Genomic DNA, 13,730 nt, shown 5'->3' on the forward strand with positions numbered 1-13,730 from the left:
ATGAACTAAGGAAACTTCAAATTCCACTGATTCTACAAGTTCTTTAATATTAATACTTAATAAACTTGACTGAATATGTTGATTAGGAAGAAAAGTAATAAAAATAAAATACCAGTGGTGTTATATGTAGAAATGTGGTTCTAAATCTTATGCATGAATCTTTTAGATGGAGAAACTTGGGACCAATTGGAAACCGCTTCAAGAAATAATAAACTGGAATTCTAATCGTGAAATAGATTTTTAATTAATATGCCAAACACTTAACAAGTACATGTCCTCTCATAAATCACAATGGCAGATTGTTTTTAAATTTGCTTATGAATTATACCAATATTTATTAGAAACATGTTTTTTCACTAATTTGCTGCTTTTTCCAGCAATACGCTTAGGCTTGTTTAGTAGAAATGGAACTGGTGGTATGGCTGTGAAATTAATGAACCTTTGTGATAGCGCAACTTTATCATAGGTGCAAAATAAGCATGGACTAAAAAGATAGTTGCTTCTCTTTTCATAGTTATAAGAATTTGAGGCCAATGAAATTGGCGACCGGCAAGTCAAATTTTATTTAAAACAGAAAAAAAGCTAAAAATAAATTTTTAGTTATTTTTGACATTTTTTTCCATTAATTTTTTTTATAATTTTCTTATTTTGTGTTAAAAGAACCACTGCTCCTTATTTTCTCCCTTCACTGATTACCTCCGTCTTCAGTGAGCTTGGTTCATGCGATGGAGGGAAACAATTGAATCTGAACTTGATATTTTCCCGGCCGTTGGTTCAAGTGGCTGTTGTTATTTTTTGTTGGGACTCAATAAGCTGATTTCAGTAGCGATCTTGCAACCCTATTGCTTATATGATTGGGCCTTGACATTGAAGTTTCGTAAGGCTTATTTTTGGCCTTCCCCATGTGTTGGTTCAACCTAAACACGTGGACTATGTTGGCTGATAAGTTTAGAAAGAAACTCTTTAAATTATTTCTATATATTTTCATTGAATGTGAATTTTTACAAATTTACTATTAGATAACATTTTTTTATTATATTTTCAAGGACTGCATACTACAAAACAAATCATATTTTCATAGTAAAAAAAAAAATCATAATTTTCAATGCAGTTTGTGCAAAATGTATTGGTGTAATGAAGCAATATCAAAGTTGTTATGCTTTTTTATTCTAAAAAAGAATAAGAGGTTGTTAAGGTCGCTCATAATTTTAGTGGGCCTATTTAAAAATGGTTAAAAACAGGTTAAAATAATTTTTTGTTCTATTTTTTAGGGGAAAAATTCATGCAATCACTATGTACTATTGATGAAAGTTCCAATTCTATTCATTTTAAAGTTCCAATTTGATATATGAATAGCATAATCAATTTAATTCAATTGGTTGACTAGGAAGAAAGCAATCAAACAAAATTCCAATGGTGGTGCGTATGAATAGAAATATGATCCAAATGCATGAATGTTTTATTTAGAGAAATTTGAGACTAATTGTATACTTCCTTCCCTAATACAACCAATAGTATGTTATTGTCTAAACAATATCCTGTGATTTGTTTTCATATAGAAATAAAACTATCTGACAAGTTTATCCAAATATTTAAAAAAAAAGTCTGCTGGAAAACATTCATTCAAGAAATGTTCATCTCGAATTGTGATAACAATTTGTAGAACAAAATAGATTTTGGTTAAGGAATCAAACATTCAACAAAGAAGTCAAGCAAGTCCTCTCTTGGGGGATTCACTACCTGCTTGTTATTAAATTACATCCATGCTAAAAGACATTATTAACATGTTTTTCAAATATCTGCTGGTTTTGTCAGCAAACCTTACCGTGACTAGAAATGGAAAGATGGCATGTGTCAAAATTCATGAACTTTTGTGGCAATGCAACTTTATCATACATACAAAATAAACATTAATTTAAAAGACTAGTGTTAGGTTTTTAGGTTGAAAGATTCTATGACACGTGATCTTGTTCTGATCCATAATCAGATGTCCAAGAAGCAGCTCAAAAGAAAGAAGTACGGAGTTTCAATTGCCATTCGATTGAGTCTCGATCACTCAAGGCAGTGCTTTTGTAAGACCTTCAATCGAGTCTCAGGATCGATCAAAGCAAGTTTCTTAATACTTCTCAGTTGTGACTTGCTCAGTTGAGATACAAGAGAAGCAACTATCTAACTTGTTTTAATTGAGTTTGTGTTACCTCGTACTTTTTTGTGTCATACATACAAAGTTACAAACATATAAAAGACACTTTATAGCATAACTACAATTGAGGTATTGCCGAGTTGCTCTGCATCTAAGAAGAAGAAAATCAAAACCTCAATCTCACCAAAACTAGTGAGAATTGAAGATCAATCTCAAGACTCTGTTGTTATGTGCTGATCAAGGTTGAAGCCACAAGAGCCTATTGCTAGTGTGTTATTGTGGAGATCAAATCTTCAAGGTGGTCATTGGATTCGGTCCTTGGAGTCGTTGACACAGTTTGTAGAAGGTTTTCAAGATAAAAGAATCCATGCAACTTGGAGCTGATTATAGGTTCATGTCAGTCAGTATCTACTGCATAGAGTCTAGGGTCATGAGTGCGATTCATGTTGCAAACTTTAACCCATTGGTTTTCAATATCTAGTGTTATTTTCTTTACTGCTTTTTATCGTATATTTTGTGACTATGCTCGTGGTAATTAATAGGTAATATCTGAGTTACATAATTGGTTAATTAAAAAATTGATAAATTATGTTGTGGTTTCAAATTCCTTCTCAACTTGCACTTGTGTTGGTATGGTAAAAACTCTATGCTAGCTTGCTTATAAGAACGAGAGAAAGATGAAATAACTAGTCCATTTAATTTTTTACATTTTTTTTCACTAGTCCTTTTTCAATATTTTCTTTCACAATTTCTTATTTTGTGTTGATCTTTATGGTGTATTCTGGTTTTTCCAGTTTTGAGAGTAAGGCATTAGGATAAGATGTTCCCTATATATTCTCGACCCAAAAGGCAAAGCAACTGCCAAGCTCAGGATTTTTGGTTAGTTTCTTGTGGGAGCAACACAACCAGCCTGAACATGACACATAAGATGAAACTATTGATGTTGCCTGAATATGGCTACTTGTGAATGAGAAATTATTCTGTACCATAGAGGAGGGTGGCAACTAATGCCAATTACACATGTTCAACATATAACTCTAGCAAAAAACTTAAGACAATCAAGTTAGTTATAAGGTTCTCTTTAATTAAGAAAAGCCAAAATTGTGATTATTATCAAGAATGCCTTTTACAATTTTGTGTGTTTCATGAGAGGGAAGAAGGAGATAAGTTAGAGAAAGGAAGAAGATGAAAAAAAATATATATCTATATTATATTTTAATTAATTTTTTTTTAGTTATCACGAGTCATTTTACTTATATTTTTTCCAGTCATTGAGCTGAAGAAATTATCAATATGAGAACTTCACTTGTCCTATGGATTAAAAAATTAAATTGAAACAACCGGAGTATGTGTGAAAGTGACCCTAAGTTGGAGGGTCTTTTGCATTTTGTCATAGTTTACTCACATAAAACATGGTTAAAACATTTGACAATATTTTTTATTCTTTTTTAAGCCAACAATTTTTTTGGTAAACTCAAGCCAACAATTTGTACTCTTGGCTTGCTGGCAATTTTCCTACAGCAAAACAGATTTGTATGAAAACGATTTAGATCAGTCAAGATGCCAAGGGAATAAAGAAAAGTAAAAGAGATTGATTTTTTGAATTTAAATCTTCATTATAAGTTGTAGAAAAGATTGGAAAAGAAAAATAAATTAATATACCGATAAATCTAAAAATCTTCGTCATTGGCTTCAAAAAAAAAAAAAATCTTCGTCATTGATTATTACTACTACATATAAACTTAAAATTTGATCCACAACAGAGTGTACACTAAATTAAAAATCCAAAAATTTTATTCGAAATCCAAATAACATTTCTAAATTCAAGAAAAGCTAAAAACTTTTAAATTCTTGTGCGAGCATAATATTTTCTTTTGATAATTTCTGAAGAAAAATTAAAATGTGTCATTTGAACAGAAACTATCAGGCCCATATACCTATAATTAAACACAAACCATGCACACAAACAAAATGGAGCTCTATAGAGGTTTTTCTTTTTGGCTGAAAATTTCATTAATCCAGTTTAGCAAAATAACATCAACTTGGAACTACCAAAGTTTGCCTGAAAGCGACCCAAAGTTGAGAGAAGGTATTCAGTCAAAGAAGCAGTGTCCAAGTCATTGTGCTTGCTATTAAGTTTACTCCAAAAAAAAAAAAAGGTTAAAAACAGTTTACGCTAATTATTATTATTATTATTATTATTATTTGGATAAAATTCATCCCACCAATATGTAGCGTTGATGAAACTTCCAATGCCAAGATATTCGGTCAAAGAAGCAGTGTCCAAGTCGTTGTGCTTGTTATTAATTTTAGTGAGGTTATTCTAAAAAATGGTTAAAAACAGTTTACACTAAGTATTATTATTATTATTATTTTGGGTAAAATTCTTCCCACCTATATGTAGTGTTGATGAACTTCCAATGCCACTCATTTTAAAGTTCCAATTGGATATATCAATAGCATAATTAACTAAATTCAATTGGTCAATTAGGAAGAAAATATCAAATAAAATACTAATGGTTGTGCATGTATTTTTTACTTGGAGAAACTTAGGACTTATTGTACACCTCCTTTCCCAATACACTCGACTCTCTTGGGGTATTCCCTAGCGGTTTTAAAAATTATTGACCTGTGATGCAGACAATGAAGAAATGCAAAATTATACCCAATAAATTATAAAACTTATAAAAATAAAAACAAAATGGAGCCCTATAGAGGTTTTTTTTTTTTTTTTTTTTTTTTTTTTTTAATGAAGTGGAGCTCTATGAGTTGAAGCACCTCTGATTCAGTACATTCACATGCTGACATACACTGATATCTACACAGAGAAGGTAATGCTATTTGCCACTAAGTCATGTGTGGAAACATATTAACAACTATTGTTAATGCTCAATCAAACATCACAACAACATATTGGTAACTGAATCAAAGCAACGGACTGCAACAAATTGGTAATTAACTCGGCAACTGTCCTGACACATGAATGGGCACAGCAGTGAGCATGCGTTTGTGCCTTTGTGGTTGAAATCAATGAAACATTGAAATGAGAGGCCTTTATCAAATATGCCAACGTGTTGATCATTGCTACAAACTAATTTAGACTCCAGATCTTTACACACAACTTGTTCACAAACAAAATAAAAAATTTCTTGACAAAGTCAAAAACTTAACAAGCAAACCTTGACCAGAAATGGAACAGATGGTGTAAGTGTCAAAATTCATAAACTTTTGTGACAGTGAAATTCTATCACACATTCAAAATAAAGATGGATCAAAAAGACTTGCTTCTATGTTGGTTCTATGCTAGCATGCATATAGGAATTCGAGAAAGATGAAATTAACAAGTCTTACTTATTAAAAAAAAAAAAACCTAAAATAATTGTTAAGTTATTGTTGACAGGGAGTCCCTCTCTTTATTTCCCCCCTATTTTCATTTACAACTTATTTTGTGTTGGTCTCATGTATTTTTCATTTTTGGTTTTTTAGGTTTTGAAAGCAAGGCATTAGGATAAGATGTACCCTAGGTATCTTGTAGAAGTAAAAACAAATAAGATGAACCATCGAGGTTGCCTGATTGAAATCTATACTTTGCTTTTACTGCTGACTGCTAGTGAACACAGGCGGCTCCTTTGATGATGACCATAGAGGTGGTCGGCAACTAATACCAATTACATATGTTCATCATTCTACTCTACCAAATAATTCAAGTCAATTAAATCAGTCATAAGGTTCTCTTTAATCAAGAAGTGCATATCTTCATCCAACAAATCTTGCATCCTTAGTTTCAGATAAGAATCAAAATTTTAGATAGTAGTAAGCAAATTGTATCTCCTCAAATCCACACAATTTATCATCCAATTCGTACCTTAAGTTTTGATATATATTGAAACTGTCTTACAATAACTCTGGCTCTTCAAAAACGTCATAGAAAATCTCTTCAACAGTCAACATCACCTCCTTTCTGCTTCAAGAGTTCCTTGATCTCTGCAATGTCCTGTGCAAAAGTGCTGAAGATGATTCTGCACACCAGAGCCCCCTAGACCAAATTTGACCAATATAATCACCATTCCACCTAATTATATTGCACAGGAATTCTTACAAAAAAATTAAGTAAAGCAAACTGAGTCCCATCCTTTGCCAATCGAACAAGACAGTCAAGTATGCCTACATGATTCAAATAGCTTTCGTATGTGTTAAATCTGTACAACCAGGGTAATCTTCACTTGCTCCATATTTAGAGATAACCAAAGGATTCGCTGGAGATAAAGGAAGGTGAAAGAAAAGGTAAACAATAATATTCTAAAAAAGTAAAATTTACATAAAAACATACATTTAGACAACCTTATCGATCAGTTATGAGGAGAAAAGAATCAGCTTTTATTCGAAGCAATATGCAATAGGATATACCTTGTGCTGAAGCATTTTGGCCTAGATGAGCAAAGAAATCTGCAATGTGAAAAGAGTGATCAGCATCTTGAAGAAAATGTTATTAAAATGAGCAGGCAATAATCTATCATAGAGAAAACTTAACTAATTATGTCAGAATTATCACGCCGTTAATGTTATATAAAATGCAGCTATAAGAAATGATATTTCAATCCTTCAGTTCCTAGAATGCAATTGTGGCATGTGATATACAAAATCATACGCAAGTACTAATAGAAAAAAATCCATTTTCGGTTCTGTAGTAACCTGATCAACGAGCTTTGCATTAAAGATAGTCTCAGGATTGAGAATGAAATTGAAATGTCTCCAAAAAACAATGAGTTCTAGTTTTAGTATTTTTTTTTTTTGGGGTTCAAATTTATTAAACATTTAACTTATGAAAAGCTGGATGAATCATGAACGCATCTATACGAAGTTAGAAATAGCACCAGTTAAGAACAAAATGCAGGAAAATTGTTAAGGTTATCTGGAAATGCACACTAATATCCACATGATTCCACTGACAAAGAGTAAATCATATCATATTGAATGTGCTAAAATGTCAAGAAATGGGTAAAGGAGAAATCCATCAAGGAGGCCTTCTAGCCAAACCCAGGAAATCGCAATTAGAAGCTTTATTGATTTGATAGTTAGAAATCCAATACATCTGTCAGGGGATTCAGGTAGGCAGAACAATTTAACTTTGTAAGAGAATGTACAGAAATCAAAACAGCTAGAGATTTAGAATGAACCGATACAATAAAGTTTTTAGGAATGAATAATTTTAGGTGTAACACTTTTCGTAACAGGGGAAAAAAAGACAAATTTACCTATAGCCTTTGATGGAGTATAAGTGGGACATCGGCTAGCACACCATTAACAGAGAAGTTGCCATTGTCAATGTAATTCAAGAACTGAGTTACTGGATCATAACTGTAGCTGACAGCTAAGTGGAACATCATTTGCAAAATCTTCTAGCTCTTCTTCATGACCTAGTAAATAATCAGTTTCATCTACATGCCATAAGTAAGCCTTGAGACCAAGATTTACAGGGGCAAATGTCTTGACAAATTTAAGATTCTTTAAGAGAGACCATAAGTTTGGTTGGTTGAAGGCTCAATCTCATCTTGTCCTAGGAACTGAAAGACCAGTTTTTCCATTTTGAATTAAATCGTGTAGTAATTCTTCTTAGGAAAGCAACCTCTGGTGGTGAAAAATAATTAACAATTACACTTTTAGATACAGAAAGTATAAAGCTTCTCATACTCAAATTGTGTTGAGTAAAGAATTGATCATTCTGCACAAGTATTAGAACAACAGGGTGGGTCAAAGGATAACTGTGCACATAGATCCTACATGTTTAGAGAAACATCTTACCAAAGATAAGAAGAAAGAAGATCCAATTAAAAATTTAAGAAGGAATTGTGATATTTTATTTACCTGAATGTTCAACCAGAAACCTGGTGGCGTGAACACTGAAGCGACATTTTTAATAGCGTGAATTTGGAATGCATTGCCATCAAACTTATTAGTTTGAGAGAAAACTCCTTACTGGAAGAAATACAGAAATTATCATTAATTGTTAATGTAAAATATTATATGAATTATATCCTGTTGATGTTTGATATAAATAAAAGGGATAATCTGAATTGGTACTTGTGGCCATGGCACTAAAATTGTGGACACATCTAGGTATGCTTCCAAATAGCTTATTATGTGAAAGGTCCAAGATTTGGAGCGATGTTAGAGAACATAGTTCTTCTGGGATGTAACCCTAAAAATTATTTGAGCAAAGGTTAAGAATCACCAAGCTTGAAAGTCTATGTCCTATCCATGAAGGTATGCTTCCAACAAAATCATTCTTAGCAATATCAATGGTCACCAACTCTTTACAATTTTTTTTTTTTTATGTTTATTTTTTTCAGTTGACTATTTTTTGACATGCCAAACAGATTTGAAACAAAAATCTTTAATAAATCATTGCAAACAACATTAGAATCCCAACAAAACACCACAGAGAATTAAATTTACCCCACAAATTCTACGTTACCTAATTGGTTAAATCACCAATTCAACAAAATCTTATTTCACCTAGACCCAAATCCCTCTGCAGCAAACCTAACTTTATCAACATACACGTATACATCTAGGTACCCACCCAAATAGATACAGACACGCATATACAAGATTACAGTTCAGATTCTTCTAATGTGCAGTAACTTCATGAAAGGGAAACAAATCTCAAAGAAAAAAGTATAGAGAGTTGAGAATCGTTTATCTTAGCGTATCACAAAATATGAATTTTTGCAATCGATAAATCCTGTATGTTAAAAGCTGTATGTTACATTTAAAGCAACTCACAATAAAGAGCTGGGAGTCATAAAAAAGATTTGTCATAGTTAAACCCAAGCTCCTAATCAAGTCTGTTACTTGCAAGTTGCAACACTATGTGTCACCAATATGTTACTAAGACTTAAAAGAATAATGCAGCATAATTAAGGAAATAGACAACTCAATTTCCATACCTTTCAACTAAATCAAGAGTATCAATGTCTGGAGGTAATATAAGAGACTTGGATGTCAAAGGAAGAAAACCTCTTAGTGCAACGCCTCTATCAAACCACGAAGCCCAAAGATACACACTGAATAAGCCAAGAAACCGTATATACCAACCTATCTAGAGACACAGAATTCAAAATTACAAAAAAATAACATGTATTTATTAATTCACTTTTTAGAGTTGAGTTAGATTTTGGGATGTTGTACCTGACCAGCATGGAGGGACATGACCCACAATCCCTCCAATTCTTCATGGTGATAAAAGCTGCTTTGTTCATTTTAGAAATTCCCATAAAATTCACATCCACCATGAACGTCACCTCATCCAATCCCTCTCTCTCAAATTTTCTTCAATTTCAAATATTTCTCTCTGATTGGACTCTATGCCTTCCATGAGTGTGATCTAAGAGGTTTAGTCACAAGACATGGAACCATATAGAAATTTTCTGAAGCAAAAAACTATAGCATACTAGCACACTGTGTGTCATATCACCTATTTCCCAATGAACATCGAAGGTTGAATTTTTCACCAGGGACAAAGTAGACTTTCGAGATGCACTCCTCTATAGCCTATGCTTCCTTCTTAGATACTAGTTGCAAGGAATCCACCAAATAGCCTTCAATTTGTAAAAAAGAGCATTTTTAGTTTGCCCAGATATGCAGAAATATGTTGTCTTTTTTATTGAGACTTTACAGAGTGATCACTAAGAGACTCTAAAGAAAAAATGGGCATCATTGCAAGGTATTGAATATTACTTTCAACAAATCAATTACTTTTATGAACTAAAATGTATTTACACCATTAATCTATAGGAATAATAAAACTACAACTTGGATTGTCGTTGATGTTCACAAGAAGAAACATCATATTCATAAATTCTAATGGAGTGAATTTAGCAAGAAACACAAGAATTAATCAGCTTGAAGATGATAAAGAAATAATCAAACTATTGATTAATATGATTACATGATGTTTGCACTAAATATTAAGAATCTTACAACATTTACTTACAATGCTACCAAGTTTGTGCCACTAAACCTGTAACCTTGTACCCTAGGTGATCCAGGAATTGAAAGTACAAAAATCTCCACTGCTTGTTCAACAATAAAGGACCCCATACAACCCAAAAACCAACAACAAATCCAAGTGCCATGCTCACATAAAACCAATCCACATCAACTCCACTAAAAGGCTTGCATTCTTTCTTTTCAGTGTTAGGTTGTACATCCTTTATAGTACAGTTATCAATAAGTGGAGGTCCACAAAGTTTGTTTCCAAAAAAATTGGATGCATCAAGACTTTGTAGCTGAGTGCTTGAAGGGATTTTCCCAGTCAAATTGTTGTTTGACAAGTTCAAGTGACTTAAAAATGTCAAACTTGACATACTTTGAGGAATTTCACCATAAAGTTGGTTGCTTGAGAAATCAATAGACTCCACTGATCCCAAATCACCTATTTTCTCAGGAATTCTTCCGGTCAAGATGTTAAATGACAAATTCAATGATTGTAATCCTTTGAGACGAGTCACTTCTTCAGGGATCTCACCTGATAAATTGTTGTTGGAAAGGTCTACAATTTTTACCAGTTGAAGAGTGGTGGAATACTCAAGAGCTTTTCCCTTAAACACAACCAATTGACTTTCAAAAGGTGTAGAAAAAAATGAAGTTGACCAGGGAAATGAAAAAAAGGGATAATCTGAACTGTTACTTGTGGCCATGGCACTAAAATTGTGGACACATTTAGGCATGCGTCCAAATAGCTTATTATGCGAAAGGTCCAAGATTTGGAGTGAAGTTAGAGAACAGAGTTCTTCTGGGATGTGACCGTGAAAATTATTTGAGTGAAGGTCAAGAATTACCAAGCTTGAAAGTGTATGTCCTATCCAAGAAGGTATGCTTCCAACAAAATCATTCTTAGCAACATCAATGGTCACCAACTGTTTACAATTTTTCAAAGAGGATGGTAATTTTCTAGAGAATCTGTTGTTGTTTAGGTGCAAATACGAAAGGCGAACCAAAGATCCAATGGAGGTTGGAATACTACCAGTGAAATTGTTTTTTCCCAAATTTAAGGCATACAAGTTTTTCCACATCATCCAACAATTACTTAATTTTCCTGATAAAAGATTTTTTCCAAGATTGAGAAACTGCATATTTTTGGGCTCATTCATCTTGTAACACAAGAAGTGAGAAAGAGATCCGGATAGTGAATTGTTAGAAAGATCAAGAAAGGTCACATTAGAGAATATACAAGGTAACAGACCTTTGAAGCGATTTGAACTCATATCAAGTATTAAATACTCGGACATAATCATTGGGATATGTGGAATCTCTCCATAGATCTGATTATGAGAGATATTTAGATAAGAAAGCTGAGAAGTCAAGTTCCAAAAGGAAGGAGGAACTGCATCTAAAATCCTTGCGTTGGATATGCCCAAGGTCAAAAGTTGCCTTTGTGAACAGAGCCACAAAGGAAATTTCGGCCCTAAATTCCATGATCCCAAATGTAAATGGTTGAGTTGAAAAGGAGGGGTCCAATTGTCACTTACTTCTAAAGTCAGTCGGTTCTGAGCCGCAACAAGTGTTTCCAATCTCATTAAACTGGCAAAATGAACTTCTAAAACCACACCCTCCAACATATTTAAACCAATATTCAGAGACTCTAATTTTGAAAGTTGTCCAAAAATTTGAGGGAGAGTTCCATTAATTTGATTACTCTCAAGGTCCAAGGATCTCAAGGACGAAAGATTTCCTACAGACCATGGAATTGGACCTGAAATTGAATTATACCCCAAAGAAAGACGGACCAGATTTTTAAATTGCCCAAGTTCAGCAGTTAACTGCCCAGACAGTTGGGCATTAGACAAATATAAGATCTCTAGTCCATTTGAAGCACATCCTAATAGACTTTCAAAGATTTCAGATATCTCTTGACTCCATTTGTTGCCTGACAATCTAATTTCCCTTAAGTTGCAGAGATTACCCAAAGATCTTGGTACCTTTCCTTCAAGTTCATTGTATGACAAGCCTATGCTAATGGCAGATGTTAGGTTTCCGATGGCACTAGAGATTGTACCCTGCATTAAATTGGAGCCGAGGTTGAGGAACTCAAGATGACTAAAACTGTACAGCCAATTGGGAATTGAAGAGTTGAAAGCATTGTCAGATAGATCGAGGTGCCTAAGTGAAGTCAAGTTCTGGAGATGAACAGGGATTGGACCTTGAAACTGATTCCAAGATAGATCAAGAGAAACCAGATTATGAAGACGAAAGACCCAAAACAGAATATAAGTGTTTTCAAAACGGTTGAATGAAAGATCAAGGGTGGTGAGAGATGAGAAGTTAATACTACTGGGTATAGGTGGTGGAATGAAACCAGAAAGGTAGCATTGTAACAATCGCAACTCTGACAAGGAAGGGAGTTTGTTTATCTCCTGTAGCCAATCAGAGGCTTGGCTAAGGTTTGCATAACTCAAATCAAGGTGTTGTAGTAAAGGAAGACCAGAGAGCCATTGAATGTTCTTCACATATAAATTATAATAATAATTATTATTATCATAATAATTATTATGTCCAAGATTGAGATAGCGCAAATTAGAGAGATTCCCAAGTTGATGAGGAATCAATCCCACAAATCCCGCACCGGAGAGATTAAGATATCTTAAGCTCCCCATTGAACCGAGGAATTTGGGAATTGGAATACCACCAAAATCATTGTAACTGAGGTCCAAGTAAATCAAATGCTTCAAATCAAGCAGAGAAGGATTTATCTTACCACCAAATCTGGACCTCCTATAAGCTTCATATTGAGCATCCCATTGAGCATCAGAAGTTGTAAGCTCGTCATACAGAGGATAATAGCTTCTGAGACGGAGTTGGAGGACATGACCGGTGCGGTTGTGGCAGACAACACCGACCCAGTGACAGCAATCCAGGTCAGATGCAGAAGCAGCCCAAGAGGCAAGGCGGTTAGAAGGATCTGTAAGGTGTTGCTTGAAGTTGAGAAGGGCGTGTCGCTCGCTTTCAATGCAACGAACCTCAGAGTCAGAGTCAGAGTCAGAGTGGGCAGTGCAGAAGTTAGGAGGAGGATGAATAATGAGCAAACAAAGGAGAAGGGTTAAAGTAACAGCTCTCATCATCGTGCTTTTATAAAAATTATAATAATAAAACTGATGATTTATGATTTTGTTATGTTTGGTACCAATGGCATAGGACTTATTTATAGGAAGCGGGGCCATCTATCCATCCATCCATCTTATTGTATGGTGCTCGAGAGTTTGTTTCAATTTCATCCACACATTAGGGATTGACTGAGTAAGTCTCGTAGATGGGACCCTCTATTTGTAAGCCCTTATGTTCAATTGGATACATGTCAATTTTCTATCTTTATGAAAGTGCAACGCATTTTACACGGTAATTTGACTAGTCAGTACTCATTCATTACTTATATCAAAATTCTACAATCTTTAAAACAGAATATGTCCCACCGTGACTGAGTATTATGGCAGTGAATTGTGATTGTTTAGCAACCAAACTTTTAAAGGGATAAACTAATAATAATAACTGGTCGTTAATTTGTGCCATGCACAGATTAATTGAACAA

At 33.8% G+C, this 13,730-nt stretch overlaps 1 protein-coding gene and 1 pseudogene across 7 annotated transcripts in view; both read right to left on the reverse strand.

Moving 5' to 3' along the window:
• Window positions 1-5,872: 5,872 nt before the first annotated feature.
• The window catches only part of LOC142631242 (uncharacterized), a 62,910-nt gene continuing 55,052 nt past the window's right edge, over window positions 5,873-13,730 (reverse strand). The window contains exons 1-7 of one of the 7 annotated variants that reach the window (XR_012843548.1): window positions 12,127-12,182; window positions 9,335-9,744; window positions 9,094-9,210; window positions 8,009-8,119; window positions 7,399-7,560; window positions 6,551-6,589; window positions 5,873-6,399 (exon numbers count right to left, since the gene is read on the reverse strand). Coding sequence is in view for 1 of the 7 variants with exons in the window: in XM_075805357.1 (XP_075661472.1) it covers window positions 8,017-8,119; window positions 9,094-9,210; window positions 9,335-9,438 (324 nt within the window). In the remaining 6 variants the exon portion in view is untranslated. Of the gene's footprint in view, window positions 6,400-6,550; window positions 6,590-7,398; window positions 7,866-8,008; window positions 8,120-9,093; window positions 9,246-9,334; window positions 9,745-12,126; window positions 12,183-13,730 lie in introns of those variants that run through there. The other 6 variants (XR_012843547.1, XR_012843550.1, XR_012843549.1 and 3 more) reach the window with 6 other exon arrangements.
• Window positions 10,044-13,326, reverse strand: LOC142631237 (receptor-like protein EIX2; annotated as a pseudogene).

This window comes from Castanea sativa, chromosome 4 (assembly GCF_040712315.1).
Source record: "Castanea sativa cultivar Marrone di Chiusa Pesio chromosome 4, ASM4071231v1".
Classification (NCBI taxonomy): domain Eukaryota; kingdom Viridiplantae; phylum Streptophyta; class Magnoliopsida; order Fagales; family Fagaceae; genus Castanea; species Castanea sativa.